The sequence below is a fragment of the Podarcis melisellensis genome (genome assembly GCF_964234715.1).
Source record: "Podarcis melisellensis genome assembly, chromosome: 4".
Taxonomy (NCBI): Eukaryota; Metazoa; Chordata; class Lepidosauria; order Squamata; family Lacertidae; genus Podarcis; species Podarcis melisellensis.
This window is the reverse complement of record NC_138531.1, coordinates 95,115,376-95,134,737: the sequence shown is the minus strand read 5'-3', so window position 1 is coordinate 95,134,737 and position 19,362 is coordinate 95,115,376. Positions and strand designations below refer to the sequence as shown.

Sequence of the window (19,362 nt, the reverse complement as noted above, 5' to 3'; positions counted from 1 at the left end):
AATTGATTTGCTTTCTTTCCTTTTTTTAAATGCTGTGTTTTATACAAAAATGTTTCCATGCAGTATTTTTTTTAGGGGGAACTACTGGCAAGTTCAGGTGTGGTTTAAAAAGAAAAAGGAGAGGGAAGCCAGCGACGATACCCCCCCCCTATTTTTCTAATGGTAACGTCTCTGCTCTGAGAAGGACACATCAGTGGACGCTTCCATGAGAACACTGAATAGGGGGGGAGGGAGAAAGAGATGCCGGCAATTTCTCCCTATTTGAAAAGGGCTTCGGCGGCTCCGCTCGGCTCCCTACCACGTGACTGGCTTTCCAACGGTCTCCGGCTGGCGGCGTGCGCGCATGCGCGCGCTCGGAACGCTCGGGAAGAAACCGTCCCCCTTTTAAATGTTTGAACTCGGAGCGCGAGGACAGAGCTGGGCTGCGCCTGCGCGTCCTTGGCTTTGCCTCAGTCGCCACCAGAAACTGCTTTTTTCACAGTCTCCTTTGGTCGGCTTTGTTTTGGGATTTGGGTTTGAGGCGGGGAAAGTGCGTGGAGGAATTTTGGGGCGAGCAGGGCTTGGTACCCTCGTAGAGACCTGAGGAAGTTGGGGGTCGACTTCTGATAGAAAAGGGGTGCTTTAGGTCCCCCTTCAAAATACCAGGGGTGCTTTTGACCCCTTCCTAACACAAAAGCAGCTTTTTTTTTGTTTTACTGACAATGAGAAGAAATTAACCAACCTGCTTATCCCATCAAGAGAAGGAGAGAGGGATGCTTAACTCTGCTTAAGAAGTGACTTGTTGACACAAAGGGATGTGGGTGGGTTGCAATAGAATAATTTGCTGAGCCCTCCTGAAAATAAGAAGGGACGCACAAAAAGAAGGAAGGAAGGAAGGAAGGAAGGAAGGAAGGAAGGAAGGAAGGAAGGAAGGAAGGAAGGAAGGAAAAGAGAGAGAGAGAGAGAGAGAGAGAGAGAGAGGAAGGAAGGAAGGAAGGAAGGAAGGAAGGAAGGAAGGAAGGAAGGAAAGAAGGAAAGAAAGAAAGAAAGAAAGAAAGAAAGAAAGAAAGAAAGAAAGAAAGAAAGAAAGAAAGAAAGCCTGTGGGAAAGGATACTTCATTTTCTGGTCACATCCCCAAAGGAAGAGGGGCCCTGGACAGAAGTTTGGATGGTAATATCCAGAAGATAAAGCAAGAATTAAAGCGGAGAGCCATTGCTCACACACCCCACACAAGAAGTACTCTGAACCCCATATCAAGAGGGGAATAAAAACCGTGACCCGTTTATTAGAATAGGACGTAGTTTTCTGTGATGAGAGGGCAAGCACAGATTATGGGTTACATGACATGAAGATGCAGCTGTGGTCCTTTTATAAGAGTGGAGTTCATAGGGAAAAGTTTGGCTACGGACACATATGACCAAGAACAGCACAAAACAGGAGGTGCTTTGACTCCTGATGAAAGAGAGCCACAGATACAGATGGATCGGCCATTTGACCCAAGCCATGCCAAGAGGGAGAGAGCTGTAAAACCCCCCATGATAACTGAGACTAATATGACTACATGAGAAGCAAAGGATAATAAAGAGGGAATCTGGCCACAAGAGAAGCCCAGCGTTAAAAGAGGGCCTAAGTGAATATACGATACTCCCTGGAGACAGTGGTGTTTCATCATGGAGAATGACCACACCACCATGCTGTTTTTGATTATGGGAGGTGGCACCTTGTTGCTGGCAACTGAGGTCAGGGCAGTGACTCGCAACCTTGTGAGCCATCTGGAGCTGCAGCTCTTCCTGCTGGAGATGTTGGCCACTTTCCAGCTGTGCGCTTGCTTTGGTATGCTGCATCCTCTGGCTCAGATGGAGAACCATGCCCAGCTTTATCTTGGCCACCTTTATTCTTTCCTCACTATGCATTTCCTCTTGACCTTAAGTGAGAGCGTAAGCAATCCCACCTGCATCCTGCTAGACATCTTGCAGAAGGGCATCTCAATGAAGCAAGGCGGGCTGAAGATTGTGGCCCAGTTCATTGGGGCCTTTCTAGCCAAACTGTACCAAAACGCTGTCTGGTTTGTAGGGATCAGCAATTTATTCCCTCATCCCCAGGAATGTGGCAATCCTCTCAAGACATATTTTTTAAAGGCCCTTTGCACAGAGCTTGTAACCTCCGTCACATTCCAGTTTACTGTGCTGGAGTCGCAATCGCAAGAGATCCGTGTCAGAGCTAATGTGCTTTCCCTCGCCATCACCTCGCTGGTGTATGCAGGTCTGTTGCCCCTTCTGTCTCTTGTCTGCAAAAACGGCTGCCAAGGTTATATGTGTGAAACATATACAGTGTTGTTAATGTTTAGTCATTTAGTCATGTCCAACTCTTCGTGACCCCATGGACCAGAGCACGCCAGGCACTCCTGTCTTCCACTGCCTCCCGCAGTTTGGTCAAACTCATGCTGGTAGCTTCGAGGACACTGTCCAACCATCTCGTCCTCTGTCATCCCCTTCTCCTTGTGCCCTTCACCTTTCCCAACATCAGGGTCTTTTCTAGGGAGTCTTCTATTCTCATGAGGTGGCCAAAGTATTGGAGCCTCAGCTTCAGGATCTGTCCTTCCAGTGAGCACTCAGGGCTGATTTCCTTAAGAATGGTGAGGTTTGGAAGAAATCAGCCCTGAGTGCTCACTGGAAGGACAGATCCTGAAGCTGAGACTCCAATACTTTGGCCACTTACCAACAAATGAGTTGTCAAGGTGGGAATATGTCTGAACAATCACAATAAAAAGATGGCCTGCGGCAAGTGGTACCCCAATCTTCTTTCACATGTCCCCTGCTTATTGTCTCTGTCCCTGCTTCCTCGAGTCATAGAATCTTAGAGTTGGAAGGGACCAAGGGTCATCTAGTCCAACCCTAGTCCCATACAGCCACTCTGTTGTGTGTTTGTTGTTCACCTCGATATGCTCACATGATCATGGGGTTGAAGCAATTGGCCTATGGAGAAAAGTTACAACATTTAGGGCTCTGGGGGAGGCAACTAAGTGCAGACATGATAGACATGTAAATAATGATGCAAGGTGTGGAAAAGGTGGACAGAGATGCTTTTCTCCCTCTCATAATATTGGAACCTGTGGTCATCTGATAAAACTGAATCCCACTTTAAAGTTACCGACCCAGCACTACATCTTATGGTAGTGAATTTCATAGTTTGTGCTGTACGAAGAAGTATTCCTTTCTCCTGAATCTTCCAGCATTCAACTTGGTTGGATGTTCCTGAGTTCTAGCATTATGAGAGCATGAGAAACACTTTTTCTATCTACTTTCTCCATGCCATGTATAATCTTATCAAGGGACCATTTAGTCCTTTTTTTCTAAACTAAAAAGACCCAAATGTTGCAACCTTTTATCATAGGGGAGCTGTTCCGGCAGCCTCATGAGAATTTGAGTGGCTCTCTCCTACATGTCTTTCCATGTTCTCCTGTTTCCATAGTGGTTTGCACATGTCTCTGGGAAAGTGTCATAGATAGTGGGATTGCCAAAGCAGAATGAATCTAGCTAGGCATGGAAAATCATATACAGTATAGGGATGGGAAACCCCGCACACTCTCAAAGTGGCTTGGCTTCATTTAGCTTTTGAAATACATTTTGAATGTTGAAAAAACTGACATATTGTAACTTTTTGCAACTTTGGCAGCAAGAGCTAAAAATGTTTTTACAGTATCATGGTTCTTGAAGAATCTAATTTCTTTTAACAGGTCAGAAGGCTGATAGAAACATACTGTTACTGTTTTTAGTTTAAATGAACGGACCAATTCATACAACCTATTTTCTGTTGGTGTAAATAAACCTAATTGTCTTCAAGATCATGACACAATTTAATGAACGAACTGGGCAATCATTACAGTCATACCTCAGGTTGCAAACACTGTGGGTAGCGCGTTTTCGGGTTACGGACTGCGCCAAACCCGGAAGTACTGGAACGGGTTACTTCCGGGTTTCAGCACTTGCACATGCGCAGAAGCCCTAAATCGCGCTTTGTGCGTGCACAGAAGCGCCAAATCGCGTCATGCACATGTACAGACGCAGTACTGCGGATTGCGAACATGCCTCCCGCAAGGATCATGTTCGCAACCCAAGGTATGACTGTAACATGTTCAGAAAAAATATTGTCACTGAGACATTTCTCCTAGCCACTATAATTAAGGGAATAGTTGATATCTTTGATTATGTGATAGCTAGTTCGTATGTGATCTAAACCACTGAGCCTCTTGGTCTTGTCGATCAGAAGGTCGGCGGTTCGAATCCTCGCGATGGGGTGAGCTCACATTGCTTGGTCCCAGCTCCCGCCAACCTAGCAGTTCAAAAGCACGCCAAAAAAAAGTGCAAGTAGAAGTAAACGATGGGAAGGTAAACGATGTTTCTGTGCACTGCTCTGGTTTCATAAGTGCCTTAGTCATACTGGCCACATGACCCAGAAAAACTGTCTGCGGACAAACGCCGGCTCCCTTGGCCAGTAAAGCAAGATGAGCACCGCAACCCCAGAGTCGTCCGCGACTGGACTTAACTGTCAGGGGTCCTTTACCTTTATCTTTTTCATGATATATGAATTGAATACCCATTCATGGTGGAGACCTCTCATGTCATCAAAAATGTATCATGAAAATGTGAAGTCTCTGTCACTTTGATGGAAAATCCTGTAAATGGTGAAATGGGTGAATCTCAAAAGGTCAGAAATGGTATGAAATAACTTACGTTACAATTATTATTAATTTTACTGGGGCGGGGAAGGAACTACAAAGCTGGTTGATTTATTAGGGACTGAGGCCACAATCTTATACTGTACCTGCTTAATGGGGAGTAAGCTCCTTTTAACTCAATGGGATGAAGCCCTATGCCAGCAGCCAGCCAGTTCAGGCACTGGTCGAGTGTCCCAGGGACTCGGAAGGGTCTCTCACTGTCCTGAACCAACCACACTGCCATTCACCACCTTTTCTGCCAGGCATCCAATGCTTTTCAGTGGTGCCACTTTTTAATGGGAGCCAAGTGCAATTTCATTTCATTTATTTTCATTTACTAGACTCATTAGTCACTTGTCACCCGAAAGTGGTCTCCAAGCACCTTACAGCATAAAAAAGATATGCAGTACATAAGAACATAGGGGAAAACCAGGGGTGGGGATCATATAATACCTTAGTACTTCATATAATATCTGGGGGGGACGGGACCACCAGCCGCATAGAGGTGAACAACATTACCAATACTCAAATAATAAAACAATACTCTAACCCACTGATTAGCAAATAAATAAAATATTAACCTCCCCCTTCTCCAAAAAGCATTCACATTGAAGCAACATTCCCCGCCCGATTTAACCTCCAGCTGTTACAAATTCATGGTGAGTGGGTCCATTGTCCCCCAGGGATGGTCCAGCATCTCCCCTCTCCCTCTAGGGGAGAGGAGCAACAAAGCAAGAAGATGGTAACAAATGTTTTGCCTGCTTTGCAGTTGACCCTCTGCTGTTGGTGGGTATGTTGTTTCCATCTGCAGTGGCTGCCCACCAATTTAAGTTATCCAAAATGCCATGCCCAGGCTCCATGGGCGTAGCTATGGGGAGGCAGCTGCTCCCCCAATCAATCAAGTAAATAAATAAAAATACTTAACTAAGTGACCAATTGTGTTGCAGATAACTCAGTTCTGCCCCCCCAAAAAAAGCTTGCCCCCCTAAAATAAATTCTGGCTATGCCCATGCCTGGTTCCCAGTAAGATGGCAGGTGACCAGTGGTCACTGACCACCATGGATAGGAGCCAGGCATGATCTGCACTGGCTACCAATTAGTTTCTGGGCCCAATTTTAAGTGCTGGTTTTGACCTATAAAGCCTTAAAAGGCTCAGGACCACAATACCTCAAGGACTGCCTCTTTTAATATGAACCTCCCCGGACCCCGAGATAATCTTCTGAGGCCCTTCTTTATGTGCCTCCTTCTCGAGAGGTGCAGAGGGTGGCAACATGAGAACGGGCCTTCTTTGCAGTGGCTTCCTCAAGAAAGTTCTCCTCAAGAAAGTTCACCTGGCGCCTTCATTCTACACCTTTGGGTGCCAGGCAAAAACATTCCTTTTTAACTTGGCCTTTGGTTGACCTGATTGGCATCCTATACCCTTTTAAAATGTGGGTTTTCTTGGGGGGGGTGTTATTGAGTTGCTGTTTTTATTTTGATTATATATTTTGTAGTTTTATATTTTGATTTTGTTATGTGAACTGTGCTGAGACCTCTGGGTATTATTATTAAACCTCCCATTCCAAAGTGCCACGGCTGAAGCATATCCAGCAACCAGGTAGCAGAGGAAGAATGTGAGTGCTACCACTCTGTGGCCCAACCAGGGCAAAGAACCAGCCCTGGCACTATGCCCAGGAGTGCAAAACTAGCCCTGAGCGTTTGCTCAGATCATAGAACACCTCTGATGTCATCCAGCCTTGTCATATGTAATATCTGGATAAAAGGAAACATAATATAAAGAAATTTCGTTTTGCTATCTGAAAAAGGGACATATTCTAGGATTTATAGGGCAGTGCTGTTCTGAAGTAAGGAGGAGCAGGAAAGGAAAATAAGAGATGGGATTTTAACGCCTGATCCTCTGCGGCGCATTTCCGATGTTTGCGTGGCGAGTTCCCGCCCCCCGCCAGGATAAATAAAGACACGAGACACCAAATTTAAAGTTAATTGGGCGAATTAGGCCACAACTTTATTGAATTCAGGAATGAGAGGCATTGGCTTAGGCATTGGTCCTAACGACTATCCGGCTCCAGCCCATTTGCTGGAGACACGGGGAAGGGTTAACACTATATCGGGGGAGTCTCCTGCCAAGGCACGTCGACTAGGAGCTCCCCCCAGGTCACCGCTCTGGGGCGTGCCTTTGGCCCACACCTCCATAGGCTTCGGACAGGGCCACGCCCCCCGGAGTCCTTTAACGGACCATCCTTCGCTCGCTGCGGGGAGGTGATGGCGTTCCTCCCACACACACACATCCTCTTAACCCCTTCTTACCAATGCCTACCGCCACACGAGCAATCGCTCGCCGCCAATACTCTCATGCCTGAAACCAATCTCTTATCCCCTTTGCCATATCCATCAGCCAAATATCATTTCCCGCATCCGAAAGATGCACGCCATCAAACCGGTAGAGGGCCTCACCGTTGACACATATGCCCGGGTGGTCAATGACACTCCCACCCAGGGCTGCCACTCTACGCACCACCGCCCCATTTATGGCTATCGGGCACCTGCAATCTCTCCAAACCTGCCTCTCCATCCACGAGGCCCAAATAAAATAGTGACGTTTGGGTAAGAGGCCTTAAGTTCCTCAAAGTCACTAAAGATGTGCCACATCAAGTTGACTGCCTTTCTATAAGCTAACTCTTTTCGCCTAATTGGATAACCAAACATCTGGGGGGCCCTCCGCTGTCGCTCTGGCCCTAATAGCGGGCAACATTTCGGCCCAGCGCATTCCCCTTCAAGAGATCCAAGACCGGAATTGATGGCGCGGACCCTGGCCCAATTCACCATGCTGTGCCCGATTATCCAGATGCGCGCCCTCATAGCTCCTGCACCCTAGGTCCCCGTTAATGGCATAGTTTCTATCCCAGTGGACGGTGCAGGGCCTATACTCCAAATATGCATCACAACGTCACCTGAAAGCAAAAGGTGGTAACAAAGCCAGGTCAAGTATACTATGAGCAATCACAAGGACTTACGAATATATCCTTTATATGCATCAGACTTCCCTTAATGCGTCAGACTTCCACTGCCCCCAAGTCCTTCATCCTTTCAGATGAGAGTCCCAAATGCACTGCTGTGGTGGCGGCCCCAGTCCTAAAGGAGTTAACCGCGAATTCAGCTGAGGGTAAACCGCAGGCAGCAATCGCCCCTCGCATAACGCGCATGGACTGATGCCGTGCAAGGCCGGAGCCATCCCAATGTTTGAGGAATGGACCTGAGACGATTGGTCTCACGTACATGAATTGTTTAGTGTCCTTTACTGCTGATCGGTTTTGGAACATTGGACAAGCAGGACTAAATTGGATCTGAACAAGGTCAGGTCTCTCAAACTACCTCGGGCAGCGGAATCTGATTGGCCCTTACAAACCACTTCGCATAGCGCCAAAGGCAATGGAGTATGCAGCTGTAAATAACTGGGCCTTGTCCTCGGACTTTTTAAGAATTGGCATAGAATGTCATAAGTTAAGGGCCTTCTACCATCACTTTTAGGAGGCTGCAGGCTGCAGCCTGCGCCAGCCCTACAGTGCCCTTCGCACTAAGAAGGCCACACCAGGGTCTCTGGATTAAACAACCTTACAGAAAAGGAGATTGCGGCCTACTGGATGTTTAAGAGTCTTTGCTGCACGACCCAGCACCCTCCAATGTACCAAGTATTGCAGAGCTTTAGCCTTGGTAGGAGGTGTGTCAAGCCTAGGATTTTTTAATTTGCCTTGAGGTGTGTCAAGCCTAGTTTTTTGTTTGTTTGCTTGTTTTGTTTGTTTTTACTATTATAATTATTATTTTATAAATTTGCCTTTGACTCCATAAAGTCCACCCAAGCCTTTTTATAAGATCTAAGCATGGGTGGGGCTCCTGAAGCTAATACTCCCTTCAGGACATCACGTTCCCAAGGCTCCAAAGATGCTCCCGGAATGGCTGTGGCAATTTGCTGCGCCTGTGCATCCGTGATGCCCTTGATAACCCCAGGGTAAATTTGGTAGAGAAATAGATGTTTAATTCTAAGCACAAAAGGACAAAGGTCTGGGACAGATTTGCCACTCTAGGAGAGTGCGAAAATTGTTTAGACAGGACACTGCCAACCATTTGATTGTCGGTCCAGAAGCATACCTGGTGATTCCTGAACTCTTCAGCCCGCAAATGCCATTGTACTTTTCCATGCACTAACCTTCAGGTCCGACTTGACCACTTTAGAGAGGCGCACTCAGTGTTGCGGAGCGCGCAGTCCCGCTGACAGCTTAGCTAATCACCCGCAAAAGGGGCGGCCAGGGGACACTACCCAGCATGCAACGTTGAGGTGACCGAAGCGTGATTTTACGCTGGCCAAGGGTGACCTTCTTGAGGGGAAGAAGTTGCAGGATTAATTTTTAAGTGCTACTAGCCTCTCCCTTGGTAGGTGGGATGTCTGTGCAATTGTGTCCAATTCAATACCCAAAATAGGTTATGGTCAAAACTGGACCCTCCGTTTTGTCCGCCACCAAAGGTACCCCAAGCTCCTCAGGTGAAAGCCTCTAAAGTAGAAGCGCAATCAGGGCTATTACTAATGATGGGGGAGAAGAGTTATCGAGGTAATGGGTCACCCCTTCAGAACCAGTTCTAAAGCGAAGAGCCCAGTCCAGAATTGCACTAAATGACTCAAAGTGCACAAGCTACTGAGCACCCTATCGGCATAGATTTGTCTATGGAATAAGCCCCCTCAAATCTAAAAACCTTGCCATAGAAATTCCTCAGGGTGAATTGGCAGGAGACGGAAAGTCAACTCAAAGTCGCAATTAGCCAAGAGCACGCCCCTGCTGAACCTGCGCATACGCTTTATAGCCTGATCAAAGGAGGTATATTTCACAGAATAAGGCTTCTGTGGTGTTGCATCATTGACTGAGCCACCTCTAGGGTAGGGGAGGTTGTGGATCATAGGATACTCTCCTGGAGTCTATGGGGGAACAATGCCTAAAGGTGAAATGAGTAAACCCGCTATAGGTGGCTCCCTGAAGGGACCCCGGCCACCCTCCCAGCCAGAAATTTCTTTTAATTTCTTTTTTGCAATAGCTGGCATTTCCCAAACTGGTTTTGGGGGGGGTTTCCCTGAGTTAGGGGGTAATGAAACGAGGATCTTGAAACCATAAGAGAAAGGGAGGGTTTGTAAAATCACTTCCCACGTGGAATGCCTATAGTAAAATGGCGGCCGCCCAGAAGGCCACGTGGGCGGATAAAATGGCGGCTGGGGCGCGCTGGTTACCCAGCAACGGCGCAGCTGCTTCCGACGCTTTTCAAGTCTAAACTTCCGCGCGAAAATAAAACAGCCTGTAGAACTCACCCCCTCAAGAATGCTGCTGAAATGATTATTTAACCAGAAATTCTGCCCCTCACCCTGGCAGTAAAATGAAACACAACCGGCACAAAACGTGGCCCGCTCTCCTCCCGCAGCTGCAGTTCAGCCTAATTGCACCTCGCTCCCCTGCACAAACCCCTAGCTAAAACCTGAAGCCCCACCAGCAAAACCTGATTGGATGGGTGCGCTGCGTCCTCCGTGGAAATAACAAAGAGGAGCCAAACGTTCTTCCTTGAGCTCCTTGCGGAACAGGCAGTCAGCAGTCGAGGGCAGGCAACGGATCACCAGAAAAAGCTCCACAAAGCTGAATAAATTCCTCTGCAGGGGGCATGCAGCAGCAAGCTCCTGAGGGCAGGGAACTTGCACCGAAACACACAGAGCTCACTGTAAAACTGTAGACGTGAAAGAGATGCTGGAAGGAAAGCACACAAACACCCACACACAGTGATTTTAGCTCAATTACAGCTCCAGTGTTAAACTGCAGCACCTGGAATGGAGCGCAAAGGGGGAAACCCCCAGAAGGAGGAAAGCCCCACAAAACTAGAGATAACAACTCCTGAAAATCAAGCAGTTTAGAAATCAAGCAACACCAGCAGCGAATGCTGGAAATTCCCTGTAAAAGAAAGGGAGCTTTTTCTGTGAAGCTACAGCATATTCCACGAGGTGCCCTGCAGCTCAAGAACAAAGGCAACAAAGAAGCAAGGCAGGAATGCTCTAAGCATCCCAGATAAGATCTCCTACAAGCAGGAACAGCTGATATGCGGGAAACAAACGTGAGGGCGAGCGCCCTCCATGCCTGCTCTAAAGAGGGCAAACCACGCCCCCCCAAACAGCCAGCTGAATGCCTGGGGGGGGGGGGCTGGCCCGGCCGGGATTCCCCTGCTGTCGCGGGGGCTGGGACCAGCCCCCGCTCATGTGGGGTGGGCGTGAAGCCCGCAACCCCACCTCCTGGGCAGGCCAGAAGTGGCTTTCTAAAACAAGCGCAATACACTCTCGTGTTTCTGCTGCAACAGACTAACAAGGCTTCCCCTCTGGGATTTATGCACTAAACTAAGCTTCTAGTCGGCCTTGCTTCTTTCTGTGTTAGCCTATGCAGGTTAATTGTATTAGATCGCACAAGGTGTTCACCCCGAGAGGTCAGAGGAAGCCCAGCCCGGCTCCTCCGCCCGGAGGATTCCGCGACGCGTCGTCCCTATATGAGGAAGGCCACCTGTTGCCCCTCCTTCTCGGGGAGACGGGCCCACCTCCTCCCCCAGCCTTCCCGCGACCCTATAGGGGACCAGAGTCTCACGCACGCCTGGCCTGACCCTGCCCATCCCGCCAGGAGGCGGCGGCTAGGCTTCGAGCGAGCCGCTTTGCAGACACAATCCGGCCTTCTCAGCAGCGGTTGCTGCTGCTGCTGCTCTTGCAAAGCTGGAAGCTGCTGTTTCACTCGGCTGGTGCTGACTGCGGAGCGGCGTCGGCGGTGCTCCATCTGTCGCCCCAGCTGCGGCGAGAACGCAGCCCTCCGGCAGCGGGCTGGGAAAAAGCTGAGCGGAGGTGCAACGGAGAAGTGGCATGGGACTAACGTGCCCTTGGACCAGTTCAGTTGCCTCGGGATCATGACCACAAAAGAGAAGAATTGGGGGAAATAGAGCGGGGAGCTCTGAGATTCATAGAGAAGGGATGTGATTTAGAATCTGTTATCAGCATTGAAGGAGCTGTGGGGCCCGTCCCTGCCCATTTAGGACGCCAGCAAAGCAGGAGAAGGAGCCAAATTCGCCCCTACCCCTGCAATCAAACTTGGAATCACAACGATTTTTGCCTAGAGTCAGAGAGAGTGGGAAAATTAAGCACTGGGAATGAAACCAGCGATGGTGGCGGAAGAATTGGGTTGGCAACAGCAAGACTGGGCAGTCAATGGAGAAATCTTGGCAGGGCTAGGAGAAAGTTGACCCTGCTGTGGGGACAGGCAAAGTGGAGCAATGGTATCTGCTGACATTTTATGGATATCTGCAGGGGAATTGAAACCCCAACAGGGCTGAGGAGGCAGGAGGCACTGTCAAGTCCTCAGAGCGCAAAAGGGAGTTGAAGTGAGGAGAGTTGAGTAGGACAGAAAGCTGTGGTTGTCCCTAAGGAGGTGGAACAGAACAGGGAGAAGTGACTTTATTGATTTCTGCTGCAGGAACTTCAGATCTTTTTATCATGGATGTCAGTGAAGCCTGCATCTCACTGTTTGTGATGGCAGTTACAATGATGGTCACGGCTGGTTGCAGGCGACTGGTCAGGAAGTCTCATAAGTCAAATATCCTCTGCTTCTTCCTTGAGTTAACCGGCATCTTCCAGATCTGTGCCTGTACCCATGAGATTTGTTTACTGGCTGATTTGCCACCCAAACCTCATGTGGCACTTGCCCTCACTTACATGATCACTGCTCTTCATGGTTTGACTTTGCCTGGCAGCATCAACAACCCCTCCAGCAGCTTTCAACTTTTCTGCAAGGGCAGGATCACGGCCAAGACTTGGTGGCTACAGACTTCAGCTCAGTTCACTGGAGCAGTATTGGCTCATCTTTACATCAAATTAATCTGGATGTTGGGGATGACATCAGTGCACTTAAAGACAGCAGCGGAGAATTGTAGTACCCCAATTCAAACTACCTTAGCAAAAGCTTTTGTCCTAGAACTCCTATTCTCTTTATTGCTGCATCTGACCTTACAGACTTTTGAATCAATGAATCCCAACACAAAGGTCCATCTAATCGCCATGCTGATTACCATTATGGTATATGAAGGTTTGTTATCCTCTTCCCTCTTTTGTTATTATCTCAGGCTGTAAATAGACTGTGAATGTTAAGTATTGCCTTACACAATTGGTTTTATACTGCTTATCTACATTAGACTTTATTGCCTCTAATAATCTCTACTAAGGCTTTATGCCCACCTAAAGTCATTCCATTTCTAATTTAAAAACTTTTGTCTCCCTTGTGGGAATGTTGTCTAAATTGAACCACAGAATGTCTGCACATTGCATAGAACCAGAAGGGTATTCTTGGAATGCATTCTTACTATATACCAGGGTGCTAGTTAAGCCTGCTGGGCTTCATGGGTGCTAAGTGTGAACTGAGCTTATGATGCAAAACACATATAGGACTTTCCTGAACAGTGCATGGAAGGTTCAGTAGTGGTGCACAAGCTGTCTTTCTGGTCAGTTTGCCTGCCATTACTAATACTGTCATTTAATATGTTTAAAGCACATTCTTGAAGAATTCTGAGCACTGTAGTTTTACCCTTCAGAGTTACAACTCCCAGCAGCCCTTAAACTACAGTGCCCACAGTTCTTTGGAAGAGAAATGTGCTTCAAATGTGTTTTAAAGATACAGTGTGCATGTAGACTTTTATCTTTCATATGAATCCAGTGTTGCTAGGAATGTACTTCAAAATCTACAGTGTTCACTTGAAAGACTGAAGGGCTACTAACTAGAGTCACAAGAGCCAATTCCTAGGGGCCAATGACTCTTGCCCCCCCCCCTAAAATATTTGAGGGGGATGGGCCTCCCAAAGTTGATGGGCATTGCCATTCAAATGGTGTGTGTTGTGCTGTATCATGTGATTGATTATGTGGGGCAGGTATGCCCCACATATTTTATTCAAGTGGACAGTCGTATGCCGAGAGGCCAGGTGTTTCGCTGCATTGCTTCCTGTGTGTTTGCACATTTCCCCTAAAATAAGGACAGAGATCTCTTACCTCAGGAGAGAATGGAGTTTAGCCTATGACTGTAATGCTTCCAAGGTAACTGTACATTTTGCTCCTTGCTTTCATGCTATTATTTATTTGCACGAAGCATTATTATTTGGTTTCAGGTTCTGTTATTTGCTAGCAACCTCTTCCTTAACAGGAGAATGTAGTTTTGGTTTTGGTTGAGACTTTCCCATTAAAGTTAATTTAATGGGAATCTAAATTGAATCTATTTCACCAAGATTCCAATTTTATTTATAAATACAACATTTCATTAAGAATAGTTTATAGTATTGGAGTACAATTTGTTTCATCTAGTCCAGCATTGTATACTGAATAGACTGACTGGCAGTAACCTTACAGTCTGAATTGTACGTTGGGGTCCTGACCCAAGCCTTTCGGGAAACAGGCATACAAAAACAGCAGAGGCAAAACACATCAGCAACACATGCAGGTGCATGGTCCTGTGAAAGACCCAAGAACAATACAAATTACAGTGACATTCTCAAGGAATTGATCCAAACTCCTTATTTATACCCTGGGAGACTGCCACTGCTCTGTGCAGCACATGCATTTTAATGTGACAAAGCATTAATTGAAGACTGTCATCTCTCACAACAGACACAAAGCTGTTTTCTTTCTGGCAGCCACTTTTGCTGAATCATTCAGTTTGCTAGAGCCTTTTGCTCTCTGTTATGCAATGAATATGGCAAAATGATAGAAGTAATGATCTATGCACTACACAGCTGACTCAGGAGCAGCTGAAAACATTTTTGTGATGTACTAGAGATCAGAAATAAAGGTGGCTACAGATTTTATATAACAAAAATGACTCCAGATCTTCCCTGGATTGGGGCCAATATCATGAGAGCGCAATATTCTAGTTTCATTACCGGCTTTGAAATTTTCCTACTGAGCACTTACAAGTGTTTAACATCCATTATCTCAGTAGCTCTTGCAACAGTTTTGCGAGAAAGGCCAGTATATCAGTCTCATGCTGCATGCATGTATATTAGCAGCATGGAGTGGGTTAAAGCTGAGTCTGAGCAATAGAGGTTTGCCTTAGGCATTCCCAACTAAAACAAAATTTGGACCAGTTAACTGTCTAGCTTCATTCTTTGGAGTGTTGGCTTTGGACCTAGGAAACCATAGGTCAAATCCCATCCATATTCACTGAGTGGCCCTTATTAAGTTAGTTTCTAAGGTCAATTTCCCATTTATAATACAGTGGTACCTCGGGCTACATACGCGTCATGTTACATACGCTTCAAGTTACAGAACTCCGCTAACCCAGAAATATTACCTCGAGTTAAGAACTTTGCTTCAGGAAGAAGAAGAAGAAGAGTTTGGATTTGATATCCCGCCTTTCACTCCCTTTAAGGAATCTCAAAGCGGCTAACATTCTCCTTTCCCTTCCTCCCCCACAACAAACACTCTGTGAGGTGAGTGGGGCTGAGAGACTTGAAAGAAGTGTGACTGGCCCAAGGTCACCCAGCAGCTGCATGTGGAGGAGCGGGGAAGCGAACCCGGTTCACCAGATTACAAGACTACCGCTCTTAACCACTACACCATACTGGCTGAGAACAGAAATTGTGCAGCGGCGGCACAGCAGCAGCAGGAGGCCCCATTAGCTAAAGTAGGTGCTTTAGGTTAAGAACAGTTTCAGGTTAAGAACAGACCTCCAGAATGAATGAAGTTCTTAACCCGAGGTACCACTGTACAGGTTAAGCAACTCCATATCTCACACAGATACTATCTAAGGGTTAATGAGAGGATTTGTACAGCATGGAAGTATTCTCATTTATTATTAACCTTCCCGACACAAAGTTCAGAAGTAAAAAAAAAAAAAAGCAAACGTTACTGAGGATATTGTTAGCAAAACAAAAAGCCAACCTTTGGAATTTCAGAGGCTCTGCTTCTTTCAGATGGTTCAGAAACCTCATGGTAGCTAATGTATGCAAGAACTATTGTCCTGATCTTGAGATACTGATCTGGTTTTGCAGCATCAGTTTAGTTTAGGCCACTGAACATTGAAATACTTCTACCATCCATGGAAGGTCCTAGGTTCAACTCACAGTTCATCCAGTTAAGATAAACAAGGCTGGAGAGACACCATAATACTGGGCTAGAATAAATGATTGTTTGGACCAGATATTGAGTAATGATGAATATTAGTACTATTAACAGTAGCTGATCACACTATCAGGAATTTAATTCTATCTGACGTTATGAGTAGAAAGATATCCCTTACTGTCAATTCTAACACTAGACACTAAAAGTTACAGGAAACAAATCTTTACAGGAAGGAAATAACTTTCTGCTTTTTCTTTCACAGGAGGACATCTCACAGGAGCCATATTTAACCCAGCTCTGGCTTTTTCGTTGCACATAAGTTGTTTCGCTGAGCCTGATAAATTTTGGGATTATTTATTGGTATACTGGGTTGCACCGTGCATAGGTAAGTATCTTTATATTTTATTTTATTTTATTAGGATGAACTAGAACTCCTAACTAGGGAAATAGAGCAGGCATATTCAAACTCAGCCCTCCAGATGTTTTTCGGACTACAATTCCCATCATCCCTGACCACTGGTCCTGTTAGCTAGGGATCATGGGAGTTGTAGTCCCAAAACATCTGGAGGGCTGAGTTTGCCCTATGCCTGATATGGCCTTCACTAGAATACAGCTTTGGTTAAGTATGGCAGCCTCTTATACTTTTTCTGTCTGCTGCCTGCAAAAACAGCTTCCCAACCCTTGCTTGAGGAAGTCCTATAGGCACATCAGTGATCTGTTGTTAATAAATGATTAACAGCATGTTTGGTGTTAGAGAAAGGCTGGTCAATGATCCTACTCTTCCCCGGGAGCCCTTAGAAATAGTTGGCCATATGTATTGTTTGGGGCTACCATCTTTTAAATTAGGGCACAGTGGCGTTTGCCTTTTAAGTGTGTGATGAGCAATTTAATCAGCTCTGTTGTTGCCAAGACAGTTGTGCATTGTGTACATAAGTGGTAAACTGTGTTCACATAAGACTATTTAAACATTACACAATTCCCCCTCATGGGCAGACATATGTGAATAGATTAGCTTGGTTTCCAGCATGTGAGTTCATGTAAAAAATTAAACATAACCACCAGCTATTTCCAACACACCCTTCAAACTGTTATGCAAGTGCTCCAAAATGCCAGCAACATTCTACTTCCAGAAAGGCTATTGTCGTCATGGCCGTATGCACAGACACTTCTGAGGTTCAATAATATATTTTTACACAAAAGAGGAAGGTTGATAGCCTGACACCACTCTCCACTGCATGCTTTCCAGTTTGCCCTCTTCCCTTATGCAGTTTTCAGACACTACCTTAAAGCATGTTTATGTTTTCATCATTTCAGGGTCCGTGTTGGTGTTTTTGGTGTGGGATGAAATCCTTCCTTTGCTACACCGACAACGGTAAAAATGGTAAAGCAAGGTGATGTTCAAAAGATTCTGTTAAAAATGCATGTGAAGAGACTGGACATTAGAATCACTTTGGCAACTTTCACGTGATTCTTTGGGGAGTATCATTACAGGACTCTACAGCACATTATTTATCTGAATTGTCAAAAGCAGAGCCATGTATTTCAAAACTGGAAGAATTTGTTAACGTAATGTTGTTTTTAAAAAATGTCTTCTGCATCAAAATAGTTAAGAAAAATAGAGGACACTTCTGGTAACTGGATGCCTGCTTCACTTCTACTTGTGTAATTTAGGCAAGCTTCTTTTACAAAAATTCACCTCACTTGAACCTGCCTCAAGTGACTTACCCTGCACCTTTTATTATCCAGCCTCCATTCCAATTCAAGCCTGCATCTACTGCCACAGAAGTGCACTTTAAGGGAAGGAGGGGGAAAACAGTATCCAAAACTTGACACACTTTCAATATTAAGGCAAGGCAAGTGTGCAAAGGGAGAGGTGGACACAGTACAAAATGTTTTACTAAGGCTCGTGTTAAGTAGTTCTGGATCTGTAACAGGGAAATTCCTCTATGTGCCAGTTAAATAATTTAAGTTGCTACAATTTTAAGATGTCTGTTAGGAAGCAAGCAATGCTAACCCTAGCCAACATTCACTGATACCCGTTTACAAAAGCCATTTAGAGCACCGTACGTTTAAGGCATCTCGTGTGCCACGGTAACAGAATTAATTGTATTAATGGCACAGACTCAGCAGGAAAGGACCAAAAACGCAGAAAGCAGGCCGAGGGCAGAAAGTTTACGTCTCTTGGTAATCTCTTTATATTTCCATTTTTTAAGAATGAAGTTATTTGGAAATTAATGTAGTGCATCTCTGAAGGTGGCTATGCATCACAAAAGACATTCAGACATTTTATCAGTTAATTGGTTTCACAAATGTAGCCAGGATTTTGCGCTTCAATAAAAACCTTTAATGAGGAATTTGCATAAAATTCTGGAACAGAACTGAAGGTAGCAAACACTAGGTTTTTGATTAGCAACACAAATCTGCTATATTAATTCACATCCAACGTTTTTAAAAAAATCATTTCAGCAGCCAACCTTTGCTGCATGCTGCTGTTTTGCCTACAATCAAGATCCATGTTTCCCCTTACCCATGACAGCCTTTCCCCACCATCCGGTTCTTAAGTCGGTGCTCACATTTAGGAATCTTGAAGGACTTATGTCAATAAACACTACAGTACTGACCTATTCTCAGCTCACAGAAGCATGCTCTAAAAATCCCACTCATCTGAAATGACAGCTGTGAGGAATACCCTTTAAAAAAATTAAGTCTAACAATGTTTGGTGGGAGGGACTGTTATTCTGGAGGGTCCACTTATATGTTGAAATGAGCTGTTAGCTGATCTCTAATCTCAAACAAAAGCTTTGCGATGATGTAAGGTGAAGCCTTAGGAAGAATGGCGGAGTTCATGTGTCAAACCTTTACAGATTTGGTATTTATCAGTTTTTCCTGTAAAGTATTAAACCTCCCTGTTCTGCAATAACTTGTGAAACTGACACTGTTTAACAGCTGTGCTGTAGAAACAAACTGTGAAAATAAGGTACCAAGTTGCCTCTATGGCAAAAGAAACACAAAAGATCTCAGTGTCTTCAGTTCTAAGCCCTACATTAGTTGGCTCAGAACCTGTGACCCTGAATCTCAGTCCACTGAACTCAACTGAGTTACACAACCGTATTGAATGGAATTTGGGCACCATGGAAATGCTGCCTGGAAAATAACTGGAGCCTAATTAAGTAGCTGCTACTTAAGGACAAAATGTTGACGTCTTTTTGAAATTGTAGGAAATGGGTATATTTTCTTCACAATAAAAGAAAAGCCTTTTATTCTTTCTCCTGCTCTATGTTTGTTTTTCTGAGTCTTTAATTCCATAATTTAGAGCAAACTTCATAATCCTATTTTCCTTGTTTCCAAATCAAAAGTGAATCTTATTTAGAAGGCATTTCTAACTACTGCTCCAGGAGAAACAGAGCTAAGAAACATTTTCTATGCAGTTCAAAAAGGATTGCTCTGAAGTTGAGAAGCTCAACCATCATTATAGCGAAGTGAAACTTTTTTTTAAAAAAAATGAAGAAA

General features: G+C 45.4%; 1 protein-coding gene across 2 annotated transcripts; it reads left to right on the top strand.

Annotated features, from left to right (window-relative positions):
• Nucleotides 1–1,067: 1,067 nt before the first annotated feature.
• On the top strand, nucleotides 1,068–19,119 carry AQP11 (aquaporin 11). Of its 2 annotated transcripts, none has more exons than XM_081910142.1 (3): nucleotides 1,068–2,242; nucleotides 16,115–16,237; nucleotides 17,167–19,119. In XM_081910142.1, the coding sequence occupies exons 1-3, from the start codon at nucleotides 1,651–1,653 to the stop codon at nucleotides 17,226–17,228; spliced, it is 777 nt and encodes a 258-aa protein (XP_081766268.1). In that variant the 5' UTR covers nucleotides 1,068–1,650; the 3' UTR covers nucleotides 17,229–19,119. The 2 variants fall into 2 exon arrangements, with proteins under 2 accessions (XP_081766268.1, XP_081766269.1); XM_081910143.1 differs by lacking the exon at nucleotides 1,068–2,242 and adding an exon at nucleotides 11,563–12,835.
• Nucleotides 19,120–19,362: the final 243 nt, after the last annotated feature.

Excerpts from the sequence above, each read along its gene's own strand:
- AQP11 (XM_081910142.1), top strand. The coding sequence starts at position 1,651 with ATGGAGAATGACCACACCACCATGCTGTTTTTGATTATGGGAGGTGGC. Across the intron at positions 2,243-16,114 it reads CACCTCGCTGGTGTATGCAG|GAGGACATCTCACAGGAGCC; the intron begins GTCTGTTGCCCC and ends TTTCTTTCACAG. Across the intron at positions 16,238-17,166 it reads CTGGGTTGCACCGTGCATAG|GGTCCGTGTTGGTGTTTTTG; the intron begins GTAAGTATCTTT and ends TCATCATTTCAG.